Source organism: Apteryx mantelli, unplaced genomic scaffold, assembly GCF_036417845.1.
Source record: "Apteryx mantelli isolate bAptMan1 unplaced genomic scaffold, bAptMan1.hap1 HAP1_SCAFFOLD_125, whole genome shotgun sequence".
NCBI lineage: Eukaryota > Metazoa > Chordata > Aves > Apterygiformes > Apterygidae > Apteryx > Apteryx mantelli.
The window spans coordinates 61201-87078 of record NW_027118481.1 but is presented as its reverse complement, the minus strand read 5'-3'; the positions used below and the strand labels follow the sequence as shown (position 1 = coordinate 87078).

The 25878-nt window shown below is 40.8% G+C and overlaps 2 protein-coding genes across 2 annotated transcripts; one reads left to right on the top strand and one right to left on the bottom strand.

Moving 5' to 3' along the window:
- Window positions 1-1987: 1987 nt before the first annotated feature.
- On the top strand, window positions 1988-2944 carry LOC106488038 (olfactory receptor 14A16-like). The gene has a single exon (XM_013946870.2). The coding sequence runs from the start codon at window positions 1988-1990 to the stop codon at window positions 2942-2944; it is 957 nt and encodes a 318-aa protein (XP_013802324.2).
- A 17452-nt stretch (window positions 2945-20396) lies between these two features.
- On the bottom strand, window positions 20397-21338 carry LOC106488037 (olfactory receptor 6E1-like). Its single transcript, XM_013946869.1, has one exon. The coding sequence runs from the start codon at window positions 21336-21338 to the stop codon at window positions 20397-20399; it is 942 nt and encodes a 313-aa protein (XP_013802323.1).
- Between the last annotated feature and the right edge of the window lie 4540 nt (window positions 21339-25878).

The window sequence follows — 25878 nt, the reverse complement described above, 5'->3', positions numbered from 1 at the left end:
TTAGGTTAATCTGTAAGTAGGAAATCAGCTGAAAAGAAGAGTTCTACATGCCATTGCTTTGCAGGGCACTTTGTAGATACATTCCCCATTTTTAGTAGGTGTGCTCTGAGCTAAAAAGTGAATTGTTGTCCTCACCATTCAGTCAGTCCAATTTCACTCTACTCTGCAAATTTGTTGTTTCGCTTTAATATCCTGTACAAATGCCTAACAGGGATGCAATGAAAGATTTCAGGATTACAACAGTTCGGGGGGAAAAAATAAGGGTCCCTTTGAGGAACTAAACCTACCGCCTAATCTTGGGTGCAGTGAATAGCACCTACTGATAAAGAACCAAGAACTTCCCTCTAATTATTACTGTGATGGATAATTACAGTCTGTGGAATAATTAGAAAACTATTTTAAATTGCCTCCTGCTCACAGAAGCAAGCAAAGGAGACAAGTCAGTTGTTTGTTGGTTACTAGGAGATGACTCATGAGAGTTCACATCTGTGGATGTGTTTGACAACAAAAACTATTGGAACCTCTGCAGCCAAGAAAGAAGATCTCAAGACAGGTGAGAGATATGATCTCTGATTTCCCAAGAAGCTGTAAATGTCACTGTTTACTAAGTTCTTTCAGCTCTGCAGGTAAAGCCAGAGAGACAATCATGCCAGCAAAGATGCCAGCTCTTGTGTGCCTGGTACAATTCATCTGGCCAAAAAACAGGCAATAAAGAAAAACAAACCTTTCTGGAAGGGATTCACTTCATCTTAACGAAAATGTCTGGGAAAAAATCCAGTAGATGTTCCCCCCTGCTTCCCCCCCACCAGATATGTCTGTAAGGTGAGTTTGAAGTGATACGCTCAGACAGAATAATGTGGGTGCCTAAAGTTAGGTGGGATGAATCTGATTGTCAATGGCTGGATATAGGAGGGAGGACGAACTCAACCACTTGAAGAGTACGGTATCTAGAAGCAATGAGTAAGATTCAGTTAGAGGGGGTTGTTTGAAAGAAATTGCAGACTGTGACTGATTTTTCCTTCTTCTCCAAACTCCTTTCTTCTTGCCTGGAAGGAATTGGAGAAAGGTATGACAAGTCATAAGGTGGTGTTTTGAAGGAACTTCTGACATGTATTTCACTCTTGTTTATCAAAATTCAATAACAGATAGACTGAAGTGGAACTATGGATCTAGCGTTCAACAGTTGAGTCTGTAGGAATTCCTTGTCCACTCTTGATTATTACACTGCAGACTCTGGAATGAAAGCAGAACAGAAAACTGCAGTAGCTTAGAAATATAGGTGGAGCAATGGAGGCCTGGCTCCATCTTCTTAATAACCTCCCTTTGAGAACAGCTTACTAAAGACTTCTCCATTGTAAATGTGCACTTCAGAGCTAGGACCCACTATCACCTTTGATTACCACAGGAGAGTAAAATACACATCTGCAGTATGGTTCAGATGCCCTTTTTTAGATCATGACCACAGGATGAGATGTATCAAACCATAGAAATACATGTTTCTCTCTATTGGCTAAGAAAGTTGTTAAACCTGTTAGCTTATATGGGGACATGCACAATGTCTGGATGAAATCCCTCAGTACTTAAGTCAGATGAATCTCTCTGTACACAGGTTTTATACATAAGGTGTCTCTATGTGTGTACATGGGGTTCAAAGAATTCTGGGGAAGTTCTGAGTAGACAAGCTCAAGTTGTCATCATACATGACACTAGAAGTGTGGCTTTTGCAAAATGTCCTCATGGGTGCTGTGCATTCATGCCAGCTGCAAACATTGAGAAGAGTTCAGCTTGCTGACAAAAGTCTAAATATTCTTCTAGGCTCCTGCTAGGACTGTTCAGGTGAAAAGAAAAATGAAAAATGGACAGAACCCATTATGCACTTTTTGAAATTAAGATCATTTGATGTTAAAGATATGACAATCCAGAACACTAAACCATCTTTCTGTGACTGCTTTGCTTTTCCAGTCCAAGGTTTTGGCAGAAAAGGAAAATGTTCAACCAAACCACTGTGACTGAGTTTCTCCTGCTGGGATTCTCTGACCAGAGGGAGCTGCAGATCTTACATGTTGTCATCTTCCTAATTGCCTACATGTTTGCCCTGATGGGCAATCTTCTCGTTATCATGGCTGTAGCCTTTGACCACTGCCTTCACACACCTATGTACTTCTTCCTGATGAATCTGTCCATCCTGGACCTCAGCTCCATCTCTGTGACTGTCCCCAAATCCATAGGGAATTCCCTACTCAACACCAGGAAAATTTCTTATTCTGGATGTGCTGCCCAGGTCTTTCTTTTCTTCTTCTTTGCTACAGACAACTTCATCTTCCTCACTATCATGGCATATGACCGCTATGTTGCCATCTGCAAGCCACTCTACTACAAAACAATCATGAACTTGAGAGTTTGTGCCCAGATGATTGCTGGTGCCTGGATCTGTGCTCTTCTGTACTCGGCAATGCACACTGGTAACACATTCTGGTTATCTTTCTGTTCCTCAAATGTTATTGATAAATTCTTTTGTGACATACCACAGATCCTCAAACTCTCCTGCTCTGATGCATATGTCAGTGAACTTGTTATTCTGGTCTTAAGTGCATGTTTGTTCTTCATTGCCTTCCTTTTCATAGTTGTGTCTTACATTAACATTTTCACTGCAGTGTTTAAAATTCCCTCAAAGTATGGCCGGCATAAGGCCTATACCACATGCCTTCCACATCTCACTATGATCTCCTTGTTCATTTCTACTGGGATCATTGCCTATGTCATACCCATCTCCCACCCTCCATCAGTTCTGGATCTCATTGTGGATGTTCTCTATTCTGTGCTGCCTCCTGTGATGAATCCAGTCATTTACAGCATGAGAAACAAAGAGATCAAAGCTGCCGTAAGGAAATTGATGGTTTGGAAGTTCTTCCCAAAAAGAAAACAGTTCAGCTTTTTGCTATGACTATGCCTTAATGAATATCTTCTGCACAGTTGTAGGAATCTGATGGCATTTTCTCCTTGGGACTCATTTGTGGAATTTTCTCCTATCTGCAAGAAATTACAACAGTTAAAAATGTTCATGTTTATCTTCTGAAGTCAACAGAGTTCTTCTGAGTTTGCACCATTAGAAGCATAATTTAAATCTTTCTCTCTAAATACCAGGGTTTTATCCTACCAGCCATTTATAAACTATCTGAGGCTAATTCCACATAAAACTTCTACAGGATCATAGGATAATTCGTGTTGGAAGGAACTTCAGGAGGTCATCTAGTCCAACAGGCTGCTCAAAGAACTGTCAGCTATGTGGCCAGACCAGATTGCTCAGGGCTTTATCCAGTTAGGTCTTAAAACTCTCAAAGGATGAAGATTTGAAAAATCTTTCTGGGAAACCTGTTCCAATGCTTCACTATCCACAGGGAGAAAAAAAAAAGGAAAAAAAGGAAAAAATCCTTTAGTAGTCTGAACATCTCATTGTCTCTCATTCTACCACCATGCACCACTGTGAAGAGCTCAATTGCATCTTCCTGATGGCATTCCCCATGCGCACTGCAAGGCTGTTATTAGGTTTCTCTTCCCCAGGCTGAACAATCCTAGTTTCCTCAGTGTCTCCTTACAGGACATGTGCTCAAGCCCTCTGACCATCTTGGTGACACTGCTGAACTCAATTCATTTTTTTTTGATGTCTTTCCTAAGTTGGGGGGCCCACAACTGGTTGCAGTATTCTAGATGTGGTCTCATGAGTGCCAGTTAGAGGGATATGATCAATTCCCTTGATCTATTGGCTATGCTCCTATTAACAAAGCCTAGGACGCTCATGGCTTGCTTTGCTGCCAGGGCACACTGCTTGTTCATGGTCAGCTTGCTCTCCACCAGGTCCCCAAGGCCTTTTCTGCAAAGCTGCTCACAAGACAGTCGGTCCTCAGCCTGTATTTTTGCAAAGGGTTATTCCTTTCCAGGTGCAAGTGCATTTGTCCATGTTAAGCTTCTTGCAGTTCCTGATGGCCCATTTCTCCTGCCTAGGTCCATCTGAATGGCAGCCCTGTCATCAAGTGTATCGACTGGTCTTTTCAGTTTTGTGTAATCTGCAAAATTTATGGGAAAGTACTCTGCCACCTCCTCCAGGTCATTGATAAAGATATTAAACATGGCAGGTCCTAGTGTAGACCCCTGCAGCACTCCACTTGTTATCATCTTCCAGGTAGAGTAAAACTCATTAATTACTACTTCCTAAGCCCCATCATCCAGACAGATTTTTTGCCAGCCTAATTGTCCATGCACCAAGACCATAACTTCCTATCTTGCTTATAAGAGAGTTTTGGAAGGCAATGTTGAAAGCTTTACTAAAGTCAAGATAAATGACATCAATGTTCCTCAAATGGATTAAAGGAATTCTGATTTTCATTATTTTTAAAGTCTGTCTATTTTTAATATTTGTAGACGTAGAAAAATTACTAAGATTACAAAGATAGAACTGTCCTACTCTTCAGCAGCTGATTTATCAGGTCTGTCTGAGGATTTGGGGTTCTCTTCATGAGTCTATACAAGATTTTATTGCTGTTATTACTTAAGAGACACTGTGGTTTTCCACGCTGATTTATCACTTAGGCTTCTGTAAGGTTCTGCAGATCCTTTATGCCTCTTAAGTGATCTTTTCTCCCTAAAGGTTTTGTGCTGTTGTTTGGGACACAGATTTTAACTTTGATGGTTTGTTCACAAATGTGAACATATTCCTTCTGGTTTTCTTTTTTCATTATTCAGAGAGCCACTGGTGGCTTCTGAAAGTAATCCAGACCCTAAAGAGACAAACATATGTGGGTATTATGCTCTAAGTTTTTTAGGAACAAAAAAAAAAAGCATTTCAGAAAAAATTTGTTGTCCAAGAAATCTAGACTGTTTACATGTAAGTGTAATTAGACTGTTTGACAGAAATAAGGGTGAATAGGGACAGATTATGTTGACAGTAATATATTAGTAAGGTATTCCTATCCCCAAGCAGGGAGGGACAGAAATCTGATTGGCTTAAAAAATATATTTAGCTAGGAAGAAAATGGTTTCTACTCCCACCTTAACTGAATGCTCATTTTGTCATGTATATTTATATATACTTACACACACACACACACGTGTATATATATATATATATATATAAATATATATATGAAGGACAGCCCCAACATTTTGACTTTTTGTTGTTTGTAGTAAAACTAAATGGGTTAGCATTTAATAGGTTTCAGATGTAAAGATGCTTTCTTTCCTTCATTTAGAACTGCTTGAAAACAACCTGTGGGAGTGAAAAAGATTAAGATAACAAAACACAAGTGATATAAAGTTTCATAAAGTAATGGGTAAATTTATTTTCTACCTAGTTTATTTCTTTAGCATGAAAGAATCCTTTGAAAAGAAAACAAATTATTACATCAAGCTAAGGCTGAGACAGACTTGCAGCGGCTTTTTATAAGCCAAAAGGTGGGATTTGTTTGATCTATGTTTAAACATCTCAATTTTCTGATATCTATTCCATCTTCTGTTCTCCTCTACGGATAATGGAGGAAGAAACACCCAAGGTAAGGGGTAGTTCATCTTGCCTGTGTCCAGATGAAGTTAATCACCTTTTGAAGGTACAGTCTTGGCTTGAAAATAGGAGCTTAAATTAGTTCTGACTAGGCATCCATCTCTTAGAAGACATAAATTGGGCTAATGGCTCCCACCCCTAGAAATGTAACTGCTAGAGAGAACATTACCATTATATATCATTGTTGCTTATAAATTCTTTAATCATGCATATGGTCTTCTAGCATAAAAGACACATGCATTTTCAGTGCTGAAAACAAAACTAACAAAAGAAACAGGAAAGCTATTATAAGGATTTCAAATCTTCTGGGTTCTTTAAAATAAATGTTAAAATCAATCAACAAAATGCCTCATATATATAGATATGCATGAAAATATACATACATTTCCCCTTTTCCTAATCACATAAAAACATTTGATTGCTCCTTTATTTGTATTGCCATATTTATTCATGCAGAAATATACAAAGTGGAAGCAGAGGATGGAAGACCATACTTTTGTGACTGATTTCATTCTTCTTGGTTTCCCCAGCTTTTAAAGTGTTTATATTTGCTTTTTGTGGGAGTCATCTACACTTTTTTTTTGGTCATCTACATTTTGACTATCCTTAGGAATGTCATCATCATTGCCACAGTGGTAAATGACATCACTCTCCACAAACTCATTTCATCCTTGGACTTTCTTTCTTGCTATTTCTTTCTTGAAAAAACTCTCATTTTGGGGAATCTTCTATGTCTCAGCTATAATCTGAATTTCTTGTTTTTTTGAGAGTTGTCTTTCTGTTGTGCACTAGCTGTGGTCAGAGGAGGGCCATTTCTCCTACATGGAGAAAAGAAGGGGCTGCTTGAAATCACTGAGGGGTTCAGCTACAATTCCCAAGCTCTTGGCCAGTCTTCTGGATGTCAAAAAGTCCACCATCATAGATGGCTGCAAAGCTCAAGCCTTCTCCCATTTTCTCCTTGGTGCTACTGAGTTTTTCCTCTTCATGGTCACGTCCTTTGACTGATACATAGCCATACGCAACCCTCTCCATTACACCACCATCATGAGTGGAGGAGTGTGTGCTCAGCTTTCATTTTGCTCTTGGGATGGTGGTTTTCTGACTGTCGTCATGCAAAGCATTCTGGTGTTTAGACTGTCATTCTGTGGCCCCAATGTCATCAAACACTTCTACTGTGATGTTGGGCTACTGCTGAAGTTGACTTGCACAGACGCCCACCGTATTGAATGGATTATTTTCATCACCGCTTCAGTGGTTCTTTTTAGCACTTCCTTTTTTAATGTTATGTCCTACTTCTTCATCATTTTCACCATATTGACGATCCCATCTCCCTCTGGGAGACAAAAGCTTTCTCCACCTGTATAACTCATCTGAGTGTAGCTATCATGCTTTATAGAGCTGTCATATTTATTTATGTCAGGACAAGAGGACACGCATCACTAAATATGAACAAAGTGGTGAGTCCTCTGAACACCCTTGAAACACCACTGCTCAACCCTTTCATTTATCCTTTAAGAAACAAAGAGGTAAAGACTGCCTTGAAAACAGCAGTGGCCAGAAATAATATATTTGAGGTTAAAAAATGAGGACTAAAATGTAGACTTTTCTGGATGTTCCTGTAGCAACCTGATTCTAGAAACCTCTTGGGGAAGCAAATGCCAATAATTATTAAAAAGAAAACAGAAGCAATTATGATTAAGAAAACAGGATTATTGCCTTCTGACTATGGACAATATTTGACTTACACGTTCAGTTGCTCATTCTTCCCCTTGGTTATTCTGAAATCATGCTTTCAAGTCTTTTTCCAAAGATTTATTATTTTCATTATCTGTCAAAGTAAAAATTAAAAAAGGCTGTCTTCCACTGACTGTCTCTGTTTTTCATTTGTTATTATGCATGAGATGTTTTGTGACTGCAAAACTTATTTCTTCTAAAATAAGTGATTTGAGGAGCTTGTGTTCATGTTTGTTGTAGCTTTACTGACCTCGAAGATTAAATTTAACGCATGAAATTATGTAATCCTACTTTTTATTTATGTTCTGCATCATTTGTGCAATTGATATGTGATGCCTCCCTTTAAACATAGTTTCTAAAGTGATGATCCTAATTGAGCATATTGATTCTCTTGTTGATCTGCCTGATCTTGGGTGTAATTTAAGCCATATGATTTCCCTAAATTAATTATTGTTTGAACTAAAACAAAGATTTACCTTTATCCTTTAGGGATAGACTAATTGTGGCTAAAAGACAGATAACCATTTAAGACAGTCATTTTAGTCTCTCTATTCAATTCACCTTTGAATGAAAGACTCAGTTGGTATTCACTGACAAAAGCAGTTCAGGGAGTGATTTGGCCTTCAGTTCTCAAGCAAATCAGAATTTGTTTGTGAAGGAAAAAAAAACCTTTAAAAGTGATGGCTAGAGTTTTTATACCTCTACACGGATTTTTATACATTCCTTCTCTTTAAAATCTCCCACTCAGTGGGCAGCAATTGTGAAGAGTCATTGAAAGCGCCAGCTTAAAATATGTCTTAGAAACCATGTATTTACAGTTCTTTTGCTCTCTTGTAGAAATGTGAAGAGTAAAAAGCAATGATGAAAAAACAGTCTCTGACTAAACTTATTGCTTAAGATTTATATCATGATGGATTTTCCCCACATTCAAAAGGTGTAAGCTGTCTTCTTTGTGCGTGCTCTGGTGATTTACATCTGGACTGCCAGCAGGAACATTATAGTCGTTGCTTCTCTTGTATCCCAAATCACCTTCCACAAGCTCATATTTCCTTTTTGGGAACCTTCCATTCTTGGGAATTTGATATGTGAGCCGTTGTCCCCAAACTGCTGGCCAACTTCTTCACTCTAAAGAAACTTATTAGCTTAAATAATGGAAAAACATAGGCCTTTTCACTTTTATTCCTGGCAGACCCTGAGGCCTTTCTCCTCACAGCTCTTTCATTTGGCTGATCCTTAGTTATATGCAATCAACTCCATTACACTCTGTGGCCCCAATGTTATCAACCATTTCTACTGTCTTGTTATGCCATTAATTAGCCTGGTTTGCAAAGGCACAAATACCATCAAAAGGATTATCTTTGTTGTTGCCACTGTTGTCTTATTCAGCTCTTCCTTGCTTTTTCTGGTCTTTTAAATCGTCATCATCTCCACCATCATAAACATTTCTTTAGCATCCACCAGACAGAAAGCTTTCTCCACTTGAGTATCTCATCTGATTGTTAGGATTATACGATACATGCATGAAGAGTTCATGTATGTGGAGCCAGCAGTACACATTCATCTCTGAGCATGAACAAAGTGATTGTCTACTGAATATGTTTTTCATACCTTTATTAATCTATCCATACGCACTTTTCAATACAAGGAAACAAAGGATGTAATAACTAAGAAGAACATATTGATGCAGGGAAAAGAAACAGGATAAATAGAAAGGGAAGCTGGAGTAAGACTCCACACCCACAGTAAGCAGACAGGATTCGAATCAGATCAGAACCACTGTGACCCAGACAAAAGCAGTGTAAATGATTCTTTTCCTTTTAATTCCTTGTCTGAACAAGGCTGTTAATTCTATTTTTAAGATAACTGATATGTACATTAATTTTTAAATGCACGCTTTATGACTATGTAATGATGATATATGACCTAGATACAAAAGAGAAGGAACATAATATAATCTTATAATATCAGTAACCCTTTTAGTCAGAAAATCTTGCACTAGATTCATATTTTGAATGGCTTAGTTTGAAACAAAATTCAACAGTAAATATGCAGATAAAATAGGGATGCTATGGAACTATTAAGAGTAGAATTTGTTTAATGAAATAATATAAGTAGGGAAAAGAAGAATAAATTTTAAATTTTAAAAATACAGTAGAAAAGCAAAAGAACATAATACTGAAAGGGATTTTCTAGGCCATAGACATTAGTTCCCAGGAATCAGAGGTAATTATGTAAAATAACCTGCATTGTTTGAAGATTATTACTGCAGAGGGAACCAGACACTTGGGGAAGTGCTGTAAGTGTTTACAGTCACTGTCACTGTGAATATCTATCTATCTATCTATTTATCTATGTATTTATTTATTTATATTTACATTTACCTTGCACAGTCTCAGATGCTTAGTTGCATCACTTAAATTACGAGCCTCAGTACGACATATTCCTGTTTACTCACAGCATTAGTGGGATGAACTGCCTTCCAGAAGTGTCCAGCTCTTTTCACTGACAGAAAGGCATGAAACATTGATAACTGGGATCCTTAAGCACACAGGTATGTCCCTCAAATTGGACAAGATAAGTGAGACTTAAACAAAAATGTGTGAATGTGTCTTTTGCCAGAAACAGAAAGAGACTTTCTGAAAACAATCACCTGTCAGAGAGCATGAGTATTCTTTTTGGTCTTCTGGGAATGCTTTGAAGCTATCTGTTGGAGCTATCTGGAGTGCTAGTGTGACCCTGATTTCCTAAACAACTTAGGCATTGCTGAAAATGCTGACTTTAGACAAGTATCTTTGCATGTCTCAGTGAAATGAAGTAATTGCCATCATGATAGGTGTTTTAAGAGAGAGTGCCTGAATATACAGAGAGATAATGCAGAAGGGAGTAAGCATGGACTGATAAACAAGAGTATGTACTGTTTGTGACACAGGAGAGAGAGGTGTAGCAAAGAAAGGTTTTGCTTGCATGATTTTTTTTTTTTTTTTTTTTTTTTAGGAATAGCAATGTGAAATGAAAATGTTCTGCGTAAAGTAGTGGTAAAATGGACGGAAAGATGTTATAGGAATATATATTGGTTTTGGTGGCCCTATCTATCTCACTTACAACATTTCCCCCCAAAAAAACTAGGAAGGTAAGGTGGAAAATCAGACCACCCAGAGGGAATTCACCATTTGCAGTTCACAGGCATGTGAGGACTCCATGTTTTCATTTTTACAGTCCTACTGATCACTCACCTTTCGACATTGGTATCATCTCCATCATCTGGATTGGCCAGCACCTCCAGGTACCCATATATTTCTTCCTTAGCAGTTAAATGAAATCCTATTGCAGGTATCAGCCTGAAGTATCAGCCTGAAGTCTAGAACAGAGACACACATAGTTAATCAGTTAACAGTTCTATTTCCTCTCTAGCAAAAAAAAAAAAAAAAAAGTTTCAGGTCACATCCAAATTTGAACTGACAAGCGCTAAGGGGAAAATGCAAAAATATAACAAAGCACAAAATATTAGAATAAACATTTCACCAACATTATTCTCCATTTCAGGGGATGTTGCAACAACCCTTTTTCCTGGAAGTGGAACTTTTGGTTTTGTGGTTTTGTTAACTCTAGTGGTGTGGGAATGTGAACTGGTTACTACAGAGATTACCAAAAGCATTTTAATGTTTACTTTGTGTAGATAAGACCCACTAGGTAGACTGACTTGCAGTATGACTCAAAAGTGTTTTTTCAGAGACACTAGCTAAAGACTGAGCTCATGATTTCAAGTGTTTGTTAAAATCCTGGCCTGGAATTGTTGCTGCAACAGCTTTAAGTGGATTTCTTTTTTTTCCTTTTTTACTAGACTTGGTTACTGTTTCCCTCTTGTGCAAGAAAAGTAGTTTTAAAAAATAACTGGAGAAACTTTATTAGCTCCAAACCATTCAATTAACACACTTTCCTGACTTTTCTTAAACCTGGCAGCTATAATTGGAAATGATGATTCTACACTAATGAAAACTTTTCTAATTTTCATAATTGGCATCAGGGTAGAAACAGGTGATATGTCTTTTTAAATAGTGATTTTGAGAAAACAGAAAAGGAGGTTGTCTTTTGGCAAGGCCAAAATGCTCATTTTCCTGAGGAAAAAAGTAAATAACAAAAGATCTGATTTTATTTTATATTTTTTCCAAGTCAGATTCAAAAATTAAGGCACTAAAAAAATTTGCAATTAACAGGATAGGCCACAGAGGCCAAACAAAACTGAGGCTAGGAGAGAAAATTCATCTGGAAAGAGCTGGTTGTAAGCAATTCAATATGACCCTTATGTCCTTTATCTTTTTCAATAAGTCCAACCAGGTACAGCCTCAACAGCAGGTGAAGATGGTGAAGAAGAAACAGGAACGCAAAAAGTATAAGGTTTTCTTCATCTGAATTCTGGCTTCAGATTTTAAAAGCAGCCATCCTGAAAATCTTCAGAAGTTTTCTCAAACGCTATTTTTCTAATATGCATTGTGTTGCTAGACTAAGCACTGGATCAAACAGCAATTCTGCTTTCTCCTTTTTACTCAACATTCCCCCAGAAAACAGCTTGGGAACTGTGAGGTGTTTCAAAAAAAGTTTGGAGTCTTTCAGTTTCTCATATGTTTAAAGTTCAAGGGTTTCCCCACTAGATTAAGTTGAATTTATCTTCACCCAAGGCCCCAAAAAAGCCTTACAAATGCCATCTCAATCCCTAGACTCACAATGCATTTCCAAAAAGTGGATCTTAATATACACTGATAGATTTCTAGCAGCTTTTTACTAATCCAAGATCCATACTTCCTACAGAAGGCAAGACTATAACACAACACAGCCATTACAAGGTGAGCTTGCAGGCAATAGGCTTCTGGAGAACCTGCAAAAATATACACACCTCAAACTATCCCATTACCCATCAGGGTACCTGACAAAATGGCAATGGGGCTGTTTTTCCCAAGCTAAAAGCAAAATTCCATTAGCACAGAAACAGAATTATTAAAGTCTGTAAATGAAAGTTTGCAGAACAACAGCATTGTTTACCTTCTAGATCCCATAAAAAAACTTCCTTCTTCTTAACCTCACTCACTGTATATTGCTGTGGTGTGTTCAGTTTGCAGCAGTCTATCCTTGTACACTAAGAGTGACTTTTTTCACTTATTCTTATCTGTGGGAGAATGGTTAAGCAAGAGAGGGCATGCTTTCTTAGAAGTGAGCAATCCTGCCTTCATGATGAAGGGAGGATCCCACGGCTATGTGAACTGTCCTTGAGCATTCCTAGACCATTACAGAAGGGGAAGACAAGTAGTGGTAAACAAGTAAAGGAGGGGGCTGACAAGCCCCTCCATGTGAACAGCAACTTTGCACCAATCGTGTATTCGCTTTAGGCGCGTGAACAGACTGTAAACCAATCATACAGCTATTGCTAGTGCATGCTTATTGCTTGTCTATATATACTCTGTGTAAGCTCTAATAAAGGGAGAACGACCATACTCATATTGAGACTCATCGTTACTCCGGGTCCGTCCCCCCACTCCGACACTTATCCTCTACAATTGCTATTTTATTTCATATATACCATATATCAGATGCAAGGTTATGCTTTCAGAACCAGCTGCTGCATTGCTACAGTGTATCAGAGATTCTCATCTTCCACCACTCTGAAGTTTTTGTCACGTGGACACAAAGTGCGTGAGGGACAAGAGAACAGAGACAATAAGAAAGTCCTTTTCAAAAGGAATATTGGTTTCAGCAGGCCTGCTCACTGTGTACTGGGGAGCCACTCATTCTGCCCAAGGATAAGAATATAAGACAGATGAACCATCTGTTAGAGGTACCCAGCACTGTGTGTGAACTACAGAAGGTGCTAAGGTGAATAACACAGGCTTGTACAACTACCTTTCAGATGTCTAAAATTAGGTGAGGTAAATCCTAGCCCTGACTGCTCTTCTGGGATCTAGCTGAAATAAACAAGATTTCAAATGCTCATGGAGGAGTTAGGTCTTTGCGGTCCAGATCTACAAAAGCATTTAAGAAGTCTGCGTCCCTCTGAATTCCAATGCCTTTGCTGGTCTAGATTGCTAAGCTGCTGGCATACTGAGACCAAACACAAACTCTCTGTATTTCTCTATTCAAGGAATAATGTGTTTGTTGCCACATATTTAGACTGGAATGCTTTGTGGCAATCAGTTTCAAACGTTTTTGTTCTGTGTATATGCAGTGCCAAGGACAATGTGGTCTTAACTCCAAAGTTACTAGTAATCATCCTCAGCATAGGCATTATTAATGTAAGAGATACTGACAATTTACCATGAATAATTTACCTTTAAGAAAGCAAGTCCCATGTTTATAATTAAAGTTTTGCGTCCAACTGCAGTTACACTGGGAGTATATGTCCAATTGATTAAATTTTTCTTTGTCTAAATCTCTAACTAATTATTGATAGATATAGATAAGAACAATAATGACCTGGTAGGTCCTTTTTTTTTTTTTTTTTTTAAGAAGCAGAAAAAAACAAATTTTGCTGTGCCACAAAAATATCTGAAGTTTTAAGAATTCCCTATCTTACACTGGAGCAACAATGCAATTCAAAAATAATGAAACAGAGCTAGCAGACCCATTTTTAGAGAGCTAGCAGTCCAATGTTTATTGAACTCCTGTAAAGTAGTTCAAATCCTGTCCTGCCTAGTTCAAAGCAGGTGTTGTCATCCTGCTCTTTGCCTTGCTCGTTTCTCTCAGGATCCTGAAGTCCACCATCTCATGGTCACTGCAGCCAAGGTTGCCCCCAACCTTTTCATCTCCAACCAGCCCATCTCTGTATGTAAGTAGGAGGTCCAGCAGAGTGCCCCTCCTCGTTGGTGCCTCTATCAGCTCTCCAGGAACATCCTAGATTGCTTGTGCCTTGCTGTGTTGTCCCTCCAGCAGATACTGGGGTGGTTAAAGTCCCCTGTGAGGACCAGGGCCTGTGAATGTGATGCTACTTCCAGCTGTCTGTAGAAGGCCTCATCTACCACTTCTTCATGATCAGGTGGCCTATAGCAAACACCCACAACAGTGTCACCCATGTTAGTCTGCCCCATAATCCTTACCCATACGCTCTCAGTCAGCCCATCATCCACCCCTAGGCAGAGCTTCATACATTCCAGCTACTCTCTCACATAAAGTGTGACGTCCCCTCCTTGCCTTCCTGGCCTATCCTAAAGAGCCCGTATCCATCCATCACAGCATTCCAGTCACGCCAGTCAGCCCACCATGTCTCCATGATCCCAGTGAGATCATAGCTGAGCAACTGCACACACATCTCTAATTCCTCCTGTTTATTTCCCATGCTGCATGCATTAGTGTACAGGCAATTCAGAGAGGCATCTGAGTGTGATGATTTCCCAGAAGAGGAGCAAGAGGTTTCCCCATAGTGTTGTCTTATAGGTACTTCCTTAGCTGCATGCAATTGCTGGAGGTATCCCCACTTGAGCCCTGTTTTGCTGACTGCATGGTCTCTATAACTCTTCCCTTCCCCCATCTTTCCTAGTTTCAAGCTCTCCTTACCAGGTTGGCCAGCCTGTTGCAAAGATGCTTGTGCCCTGCTTAGGGGGGTGGATCCCATCTCTCCCAAGCAGATGTTGATCTTCAAACAGGGTCCCGTGGTCATAGAAAACAAAACCCTCTTTGCAACACCAGCTGCGCAGCCAATTGTTAACTCAGAGTATCCATCCACTCCTCCTCCCATACTTCCCCCTCACCAGCAGGATTGAGGAGAAGCCTACCTGGGCCCCCATACCCCTGACCACTGCCCTCAGAGCTCTCTAGTCATAATGATGAGGATCCATTCTTTGCACCCTTCTGCATGAACTGCTGCGCCTGTTGGCTGCCTCTTCTAGCTATTCTCTGTAGGGTACTGACTACAATCTGACTACAATGCTTTGCGGACAGGCCCTTCCTCTTGTTCATTGTCCAGAAGGTACCATGCGCCACTTGCTCCTTCTACATGACTTTTGTGGCAAGGGGTTTAATTTTAACCAGTGTCAACCACCAGCAATATAGCTACCCTTTATAGTTAAAGGAGGAAATGACCTATAGATGTCTCCTACTGCATAGTAGAATGCTAAGGCCTACATGGTGAGAGGCACCTGGTTCCTACTGATTTAAAGCAAAGTCAGAGGGATAAATATTATCAGGAATCTGATCTTAAGAGGACCCTGTAAAAAGGCATTTAGATGTTATGGTACTCAGTGCTGCAACACACAAAAGTATCCTTGCCTTAAACTGGAGTGCACAGTGCTAAGTACCTCTGCCCTCACTCATCCAGTAAGCCTTCTGCTTCACTTTCTCTTGCATACTGTGCCATTCTAGATTACAAGAAAACCATTATACATATCCACCATTCCAGTGTTGTTATTTCAAAGTGAATAGATTAGGTGGACTGTTATAATAGGAATTACCATACCAAATGAAATGAAGCATCCATCCAGCTGAGTTCTGGTCTCTCTAAAAAAAAACTGGCTAAAAGTAATTGCTTCAAAGACATGAGCAAGATTTGATTATGAGATATTCTTCCTTTTGAAAATGTTTTCTTCAGCTAATTTCTTTCTTTCCTGGCTTCTCTCATGTCATCTATCTTCTCAAAGCCATAAGCTTACAGGTTAGAAACATCTGACTACATGGAGGCACCTACATCTGCATCCATCACTCCCAAAGCTCCTCAAAATATTCAGAAATAGGCGGTAGAGCCCAGGGTGCAATTCATCTCACCCTGGACAGCAAAAATATGTTGACTCATAGGAACACTAGTTTCTAGGCTCACTACTTCTATAGTCTGCATCAACCGTAAAGAGAGGCAAGGGTAACCAAATTAGATGTGAAGAATCTCTTCTCATGTGCTATTAGACTGTTGTTTCTCTGTATCTTTCTGAACACCTATTGTCACAAGCATTTGTCTAGCTAAGCATTTAGAGGAAAACAATGGTATCACAATGGTCATTTCTTGATTCAGAGGGTGACCATAAAGATAATAATATTATAAACTTCTATTATTTTCACTCCTGGAATTCCCTGTTCTTTCTTGATATTTTACCTCCCTGTCTCAGTGTCCCTTCAGACAGCAGTTGTTGGACACTGCATACACAGCAGTAGCTGTACAGACAGTATTGTCCTTATGCAAACTGATTCTGGACAGCTTAAAGAAAAGAACAAATGGATGAGGTCACAAGTTTTGCATATATCACCCCATGTAACAGTACGAGCTGGGGACTAACTTACCAAGCAGCAGACCTCTAGTAAAGGATGTGGGAGTCTTGGTTGATGGTAAACTGATCATACTCAGCACGATGTCCTTTCATTGATGAAGGCTGACTACATACTAGGCTGTATTACCAAGAACCATGAGGTAAAGGGACTTGATTGTTCCCCTCTATTTGGCAATAGTGAGGCTACAGAAGGGAATATTATGTTTGGTTTTCCCCCAAAAAATTAAGGCGGAGGAAGTGGAAGGACCATCAGAAGGAAGCATCAGAGGGTTAGGGTGGTGGAAGACTGAGTATATGAGGAGAAAGACAGTGAGAACTGAATTTGTTTAGCCTGGAAAAGAGAGGGTGGGGGCAGGGGTAAGGGGGGTTGCTGGAAGCTAGTATCAGCCTTAACTTCTTAATGGGGGGGTGGGTAAACAGCAAAAGATTGGAGAGGAGACAGGAGCATGTTGACCAACCAGTTATTCCAGCTGCCAAAACACTTGGTGTGCAGAACCCATAAGGAATAGCAGGCCACAACCCTTAGACTTGCACCACCTAGGCATCAGTCTGAACTTGCATACTGCTAAAGAATTACTGCTTCCCTTGTTATCTGTATACCTAAAGGATTACTGCTTCCCTTGCTATCTGTAGCTGTACCCCATATTGTAACCTATTAATTCACCTTAAACCCACATCCCCCTGAACCTCACCATGGGCTGGTGCTCTGTGGTGCCTGGGACAGCCCGATCACTTCCCCGCAAGGTTCCTGGGGTTCCCCTTGCGGTTCGGGGATTTCAAGGTAATAAACATCTAATAACCTTACTCCAGAGTGGTGTCTTCTACCTCTGTGTATTCCAAGTATTAGTAACCACCGTTAACAGGGGGTCATGGAGAAGATGAAGCCACACTTTTCTCAGAGGTGCACAGTGAAAGAACAAGAGGCAATAGGAAAAAAATTGCAGCAAGAGAAATTCTAACTAGATAGGAGTAAAAAATAAAATCCTGTGAGCACTGCTAAGACTGGACCAGGGCACTGTGGGATTTCCATTCTTAATGTTATTTAGAACTTGACTGGGCAAAACCCTAAATAATATGACCTAATTTTGAAGTTAGCTCTGACCTGGAGCAGAAACATACAAAAGTTCCTTCCAACCTAAATTACTGTATGATAGCTTTTAGATTACAGGTAGAAGCTTCTACCCCATATTAATGCGACAGTGCAAACCATCCTGCTAATAAAATCCATATTTAGAAGGAAAGACACTTTGTTGAAGTCTCCCCTCCCAGACTCTGACTAATGATACCTACCAGGATTAAGAAAACACTTGCATTCAAACATTTTCCTGTTTCATTATTAAGAACTTCTTGCCAAGGTGAAGCCACAGAAGTCTGCCAAGCTGACTCCATGCCAATGCCAAGCATTCTCAAATTTTCCATGCGTCCTGACTTTCTCCATAAACTTTGGTCCATCTCTGAAAAGCTCTGTAAGGAAGTTTGCATGAAGAAGTATTCCTGTGTGCATGACTTTCCTTCCCATATTGCCATTTTTACAAGGAACGCCTTCATGTGAGTAAAAAAAAATAACTTAACTCATCTATTCTGCAAGTTCTAAACAGGACACTTTGTACATCGATGACATAGTATAATAGTAGACCTATTCATTTAAAAGATAACTATGTTTAGTAGTGTAAATGAATCTGCTAATAAAATATATATTCATATAAGAGTCCTAGAAGACTTCTTTTATCTGCCTGCTCTCCATATAGCTACAATACCCATAGTATTGTATACCCACAGTACTAATACCCATTCTTCTCCTTTGCAAGTGCCAAAAAGAAGAGGCAACAAAGTCAATTTTCATATGCAATACACCACTGCTGGGATGAAGAGTCATCCTCTCCAAGGACCAGCTGCTTACACAGCTCAGAAACTTAGGAAATGGGCATTTTGTGATGTTTGCAGACTGCTCTCAAGGCACATACCAGTCAACTATTCTGGGTTATAGAAAAACTGGTCATCATCTATTTACAAGTGTATGCATGTAACTGAGGAAGTGCATAGGACCACATTATGGGAAAGCTCTCATGCCCTTTATGGGAAATCAGTATGCTAGGGATCCTCTCTGAAATGCTTGTCAAGTAATGCATGCTGCATAGGGAATGAACAGGATGAATTAGAAGTCTCTGTGCAGTTACAGGACTACAGTCTCAGTGGGATCACAGAGATGTGGTGGAATAGCTCACACGACTGGTAAGGATGCAATGAATAGAGATAGGCTCTTTAGGAAGAACAGGCTGGGAAGGCGAGGAGGGGGAGTTGCTGTTTATGTGAGAGAGTAGCTGGAAGGCATGGAGCTCTGGCTAGGGCTGGATGATGAGCCAGCTGAAAGCTTATGGGTAACGATTAGCAGGCAAACCAGTTTGGGTGACATGGTAGTGGGTGTCTGCTATAGAACACCTGATCAGGAAGAAGAAAAAGATGAGGCCTTCTTCAGACAACTGGAAGAGGCCCTGTGTTCGCAGGCCCTGGTCCTCATGGGATACTTCGACCAGGGAAATGCATTTGAATCGCTTTGGCCTTTAGATGGCAGCAAAGGATTAGAGATGAGGCAGAGGAAAACACAACGGAACACTGTATCATAGGGCCGGAGAAGGATGTGGCTTCAAAACAGGCAGACTGAGCAAAATAAGGATATCTGATGGGAATAATAAAAGAGATTGATTCACTTATTTGCCTTGTCTTTAAACAGGAGAGTCGTAGTAGTGAATTATCATCTTCATTGCTGTTGTTTCCAGCGCTTCTTCAAGAGGTACTTGGTTGTTTCCTAAGACTCTAAAGTGTGCCCAGCTCTTCCTTTGAGATCTTTTGGTCCCGTCCCCCCCCCCCCCCCCAACTCTACATCTGTTTTCTCCAGAATAGATCAGCTAGTGTCAATATTGCTTTCTTAAAGTCAGTATTCTTTTGCAGACCAAAAAAAGTTCTGAGAGAACGACTGATACGCTTTTGTTACCAGCTGAGCTGTTCAACCTCTAAGCTGGGAGCAACACCAGTACCTCAAGAGAGTCATCTGATAACATTTTAATGCCTATGGCTGTCTCATTTGGCTTACAGCTACCACTCCAGAAGTGCATGTTTCCTCTAGAGCCAGTGTCATATCTGTCAGCCCCGTGCACATATCTTCTTTACCCTAAAATATCACTGAAGACCTATATTTCGAGACTGAAATGGCACTCTAGGTATGCATAATGCCATGTGTATTGGGTGCTTTAGTTACCTTCCTGGTCACTGGAGATCTAGCAAACACAGTCACTACTGTTGAGAGCTGCCCAGTCCTCCCTAAATCAGACAATGTCTGGACAGATGAACAGTTCTCTGGACTCCAGTGACTGCAGTGACTAGATCTCCACTGACTGTACTGGGAATTCAGACTCCATGGCTCCCACTGAGATTCTCTCAGGAAGTTGTGTGCATTTAGTGCTGTTCAGTGCTGAATGCTACCTAAGATACTGCAGTGTCTTTGTTGGAATGAGCCTTGGTGAGCAAATGTTCTTTAAATACAGTTGCTTAGGAGGTAGCAACCTCAAAGTGGAGGCTAGGAGTAAACAGCTTGCGATTATAAACTCTTGGACTGCTCCAGCTGGTTTCCAACGCTATTGCATGATTTTCCCAAAGAGAGAGAGAAAAAAAAAAAAACAGGCAAACTGAGTCAAGTTACTGAAGGACTAGTATATCCCTTCTTTGCTGGCATATTTGTCTTGCTAACAGAAGAAGCAACGTCACAACATGTATAAAGCAAAAAACATTTGAATTTAGAGGCTTAAATTCACAGTTACACAGTGTTGATGCCACAACTGGGCAACAATTCAGTCATGGAAGGGCTACTCCAGTTCTCATGACTGCCTCAGGGAGCTAGAAAATGCCTTCAACATGCTCCCCTTCAAGGCTTGTTTGACCTGATTGTTCCTGAGTGAGTAGATGTATGGGTTAAGCATCTGAGTCACCACAGAAAAGAAGAAAGAAAGAACTTTGTCAGAATGCTGCCCACCTCGCTGTGCTGGGCGGATATACCTGTAAATGGAGGTACTGTAAAATATCATCACCACCATGAGGTGAGCTGAGCAAGTAGAAAATGCTTTCTTCCTACCTGTGGAAGATGGGATATGCAAGATGGTTACAATAATGCAGCCATAAGAAATGGCAGTTATTATTAAGGTACCAGGTATGATGATAATTATTACGATCAGCATCAGTTCTTCGATGAAACCTGTGTCTGTACAGGACAGCTGCAACAACAGGGAGGTATCACAGTAAAAGTGGTTCATGACATTGGGACCACAGAACGGCAACTGGACAATCATAATGGTGGGAGGAAACATCAAGAGGAAACTCACTGCCCAGCAAGCCAGGACCAGTTGGAGGCAAAACCTGCTGTTCATAATGGTTGTGTAATGCAAAGGGCGGCAAATAGCAACATACCGATCAAAGGACATTGCTGCCACATGGAAAAATGTGCAGGTGCCCAAGTAAAAGAAAAGCAGCATCTGAAGAAAACAACCAGGCAGGGAAATCGTCTTCCTCTCTGTCAGAAGGCTGTAGAGAGTATTTGGGATGAATGTGGAGGTGAAAGTGATTTCCAAAAGGGCAAAATTCCTGAGGAAGTAGTACATTGGGGTCTGAAGGCAGTGGTCCACCAGAGTGATGGTGATGACAGTGATGTTTCCAAGCAGGATCAAGAAGTAAGCAATCACAAGAAACATAAAGAGGAAAATCTCCAAACAGCGGCTGTTGGTCAGTCCCAGGAGGATGAATTCCACTACTCTTGTGTTGTTCATTGAGACTTTATGGCTAGCAGAAGAAGAAAAAAACAAAAAAGCCTATTTTGAGAACCAGTGGAAAACAACATAAGAACAAAAGTCAGTCTGATTCTGCTGACATAAAAGGGGTATGCCAGTAATGAACCCCCCGTGAGAGACTGGAGCAGCCACAGGAACCACATTATTAACAGTCTTGTTCATGTAAATACAGTCCCAAGCTCAGAGTCCTCATCCCAGTTAAAATGATTCATACAGGTTCCACACTGGATTAGTTGAGAGAAGTGCATGTGCAAAAACTGTTTAGGACCTGAGGACGAATGAATCTTTGAATGGAATGACAGCATTCACCCTCCGTCAAATATAGAAAAGGCAAAATGCACACAGTGAGTACTTTGACTAAGTGCCCAAAGACCTACTAGTTGAAATTAATTCAAAAGCAATACTGCAGAGGAATGCAATCATACTGTAGACTGACACAGAAGAAGATTAGACAGAGCCGCTGATGGATACATTAGTACTGCAGAAGAGAAATTTACTGCAGTAAAATGGAGGGGTGGGAAGAGAGAGGGGAGGGGGAAAGAGAGAGAGTGAGAGACTCTATAGAGAAAGGGCTGGACAGAAGAAAAGTGATGCTGCAAAGTGAAGGATGGCTGGATACCACAGAAGGAAGCGAAATGCACAGAAAAATGCATGGATATTACCCTAAGCAAGAGAGAATATAAGAGGGGGAAGGGGAAAAAGTATCAGAAAAAATTCTGTTTATTTGTTTTTTGTTTACCCTCAGCTCTACAGCTCCGCTGGATCAGCTCTGATGCTGATGGCAATTCTTTCTTCCCCGTGACACTTCTCTCCAAGTATTCCTCCACCCTACAACATCCTACCCCAAGCTCAGGCATGCTGTACACTGTTCAAGGCACCGTGCCTACTGCACTACCCTATGGTGCTACTACGACAGTCACCACTGCAATTGCCATTACCTTGTGGAAGTGAAAGGCAACCTGAAGACTCTGGCAGAAATAGCATCCAGCGACGCCCCTCAATTACACTCTTTTCTTTCAGGTTTACAAGGTCCGGTCTATGGTGTTTCAGCTGCATTTTCCTTCTCTCCTCTCTCCTCTCCCGGACGCCAGGCCTCCTTGCCCTGAAGAGAGACATACTTTGCACAGTTGTACTTGCACTCAGATCTCCCAGATTTTATCTACTGTGTCTTGATCTCTGAATCTGAAACCCTGACTCTGAAATCTGACCCTGAAACCCTGGATGCTATTTCTGCCCCACAATGCCACCAATAAGTATATTTCTAAATGAATGGGGGCTAGGGGGAAGGAGGGGTAGAAGGCCACTAGCACAATGAGTTTCCAGGGAAGACAAGCATACGTCTTACATAGCTCATAGCCTATACAAAACATGGCATTCTATTTTCCTTCTTCAAACCTATCTTGTTGACAGGCTCCTTACAATATGTTTAACAAAAGGCTACAGATGAACTAGGATGCTATTACCTTCCTTATCACACTATTCCCATCAACTCTTTCCCCTTCAGTGTTCTTTTTCCAGCAAACACAGGGACATATAGCATCATCTCATGGTTGTTTCTCATTTTACACCAAAACAAAACAAAACAAAAACAAAAACACAGAAACATAAAACTTAGAACATCCTTTTTTAATACCACAGACAACAGACATTTTTTGGAAGCCGAGACTGGTCCCTTAAAACAAGAAACTCTCTGAATAACATCTAAAAGCTTCTACTTTAGTTTGGAAACTAAACCATTCCGTTTTCCAAACCGTTATCCCTTTCGCCTTTCCTTGTCTCCCCAAAAAATCACACCCAAACTTTAAGGAATACTCCAAATATTTACTGATACATCCACAAAAGTCCAAGATGCTTCAAAAAGGGGTCTATGTCTGACCTTCCTCCTCCATTTAATTTGTCACTTGGCAAATAAATCTCCTCTCTTTTCAGCTCCTTTTTATAATGGTGGTAGCATATTACATTCTTGTACTTCCTCATTGACTCAAACCTCAGAGACCAATTAGGTACTGAGATCTGCCAAAGACCTTCTGGGGAAACACTTCTGAAATCTTAAGGAACGGCAAGAATATAATCAAACCAAAGGAAAACCATGAGACTGGGAAGGACCACTGGAGGTCCAAACCCCTGCTAAAAGCAGAGCTAATTTCAAAGCTGGACCAGGTTGCTCAGGACATTGTCCAAGGTAAGCTTGGATATCTCCAAGAATGGAGATTCCACAGCCTCTCTGGGCACCTCCCAGTGCTCCACCACTTTCATTGTAAAAAGTTATTCACTTGTGTCCAGCGGAGATTTCCTTGCTGCAGATCATGCCCCTTACCTCTTGTTCTTTCACTATGTGCTTCTGAGAAGTCTAGCTCTGACTCCTCCATTAGACTCACACAAGCTTGATGACATCTGTTTTTTCACTTGTGGGGTTTCATGCTGTACACATTTCTCCAGATGCAGTCTAACAAGTGCCAAGCAGCACGAAATTTTCACTGCTCTTGAACTGCTGCATACACTCTTCCTAATGTGGCCCAGTACGCAGTGAACCTTCACTGTCACAAAGACACACTGATGACTTATGTTCAACATGCCATTCACCTGGACCCCACAGGTCTGTTTCTGCAGAATTGCTCCACAGCCATTCAGTGGTCAGCCTACACCTACGTATACGGTTATTCCATCCCATGTGCAAGACAACTGGAGCAAGTCCACTCCACCTCACTTAGTACCTGAACTGATCAAGCTCCCTAGCTACTCAGTGTGGGTACTGCCAGGAGACACTAACAATAGAAAGGAACAAGGAATATTAAACTACCCTTTGGCACTATCTCCATCTTTCTATTACCACTATTAGGAGTAAAGTGACTAACATGGAATCCTAAAGCAGAGATCTAAAGCTAGTGGAGAAAACATGTCCTTGTAAGAACTTGTAAGACACATAAGTTTCTAAGTCAGCGAGATGCAGCTTCCCAAATCCTTACTTAAAGTAGGACTCACTCCTCTCAATCAGACAGTTTTGCAGCTGTGGAGACAAGCAATGGGCAAACTGACATTACATATGTGCATTACTGCAAATCTCAGTTCTGCAAAGATCACAGAATCACAGAATGGTTGAGGTTGGAAGGGACCTCGGGAGATCTTCCAGTCCAACCACCCTGCTCAGGCAGGGTCACCTAGAGCACATTGCACAGGATCGCGTCCAGGCGGGTTTTGAATATCTCCAGAGAAGGAGACTCCACAGCTTCTCTGGGCAACCTGTTCCAGTGCTCTGTCACCCTCACAGTGAAGAAGTTTATCCTCGCATTCAGATGGAACTTCCTGTGTTCCAGTTTGTGCCCGTTGCCTTGCGTCCTGTTGCTGGGCACCACTGAAGAGAGTCTGGCTCCATCTTCTTGACACCCTCCCTTCAGATATTTGTACACATTAATAAGATCCCCTCTCAGCCTTCTCTTCTCCAGGCTAAACAGGCCCAGCTCTCTCAGCCTTTCCTCATAAGAGAGATGCTCCAGTCCCCTAATCATCTTTGTAGCTCTTCGCTGGACTTGCTCCTGTAGTGCCACATCCCTCTTGTGCTGGGGAGCTCAGAACTGGACACAGTACTCCAGATGTGGCCTCACTCAAAACTCAGTTTTGACTGTTAACACTTTCCCTCTTCCTGCAATTCATAATTTGGGTTGAAATCCTTTGCCAGGCACCAAGGGGAAATAAAGATGATGATCATTAACCATTCTGCATAGAAGGAGAGAGGGTGACTTCAAACTACAGACTGTTTATCTGTTTATTTGTAACATGTGTTTCTCTACTTCGATGATGTTACTGGAGTTAGTAACATATCAGCACCATAGGATGTTTTGCAATGAGGAAGTTCTGAACAATGGTGGGAAATCATCCACGATATCGTGGTATACCTTTCCAGCAGTTTCAGATACTGTTCTCCTGCCACTTGTTGATCCATGGCCTGTACCAAGGCTCATCACATTCAGCTCTTGTTTGTGTTGTCCTGTCTGCTACTCAGCTCTTGATCAAGGCAAGGTTGTGATATTCCCTTTCCATTCCATGCTTTTGCCTTGCCTCCATCTGGCAAATACCTAGTTTCAAACATACATGCACTCATACTTTCACTTGCATTATACATCATTAGCGAGCAAAGAGATTAAGCTTTCACGTGTGTACCCACTCATTGCACACAAAACAATTAGAATAAAAGCTAATATGGTGCAAGCCAATCAATCACCGTCATGTCCTAGTAATCTTAACCCTTATGAAAGCAGCTTTTCTGTATTCACCTTGTACTAAGTTTTATGTACTATTTCTTCTGAGAAAGCTGGCCAGAGAGTCATTCAATATATAACTCAAACTTCATAGGATTTTGTCACTTCCTGTCCTTTGATCTATTACGGATGTTGTGGCCCATTGAGAGTGCAGTATTCACACCACAGATGCCCAGCGTCCATCAGTCCAAGGTTTATTGGAACTGTGGACTCTGGGAAGGCCATGCTATTGAGACATCTGCTCTTACCTCTCACTATTGGGG

Bases quoted from the DNA above. Each gene is read 5' to 3' on its own strand.
- LOC106488037 (XM_013946869.1), bottom strand. From the start codon at position 21,338: ATGAACAACACAAGAGTAGTGGAATTCATCCTCCTGGGACTGACCAAC.
- LOC106488038 (XM_013946870.2), top strand. From the start codon at position 1,988: ATGTTCAACCAAACCACTGTGACTGAGTTTCTCCTGCTGGGATTCTCT.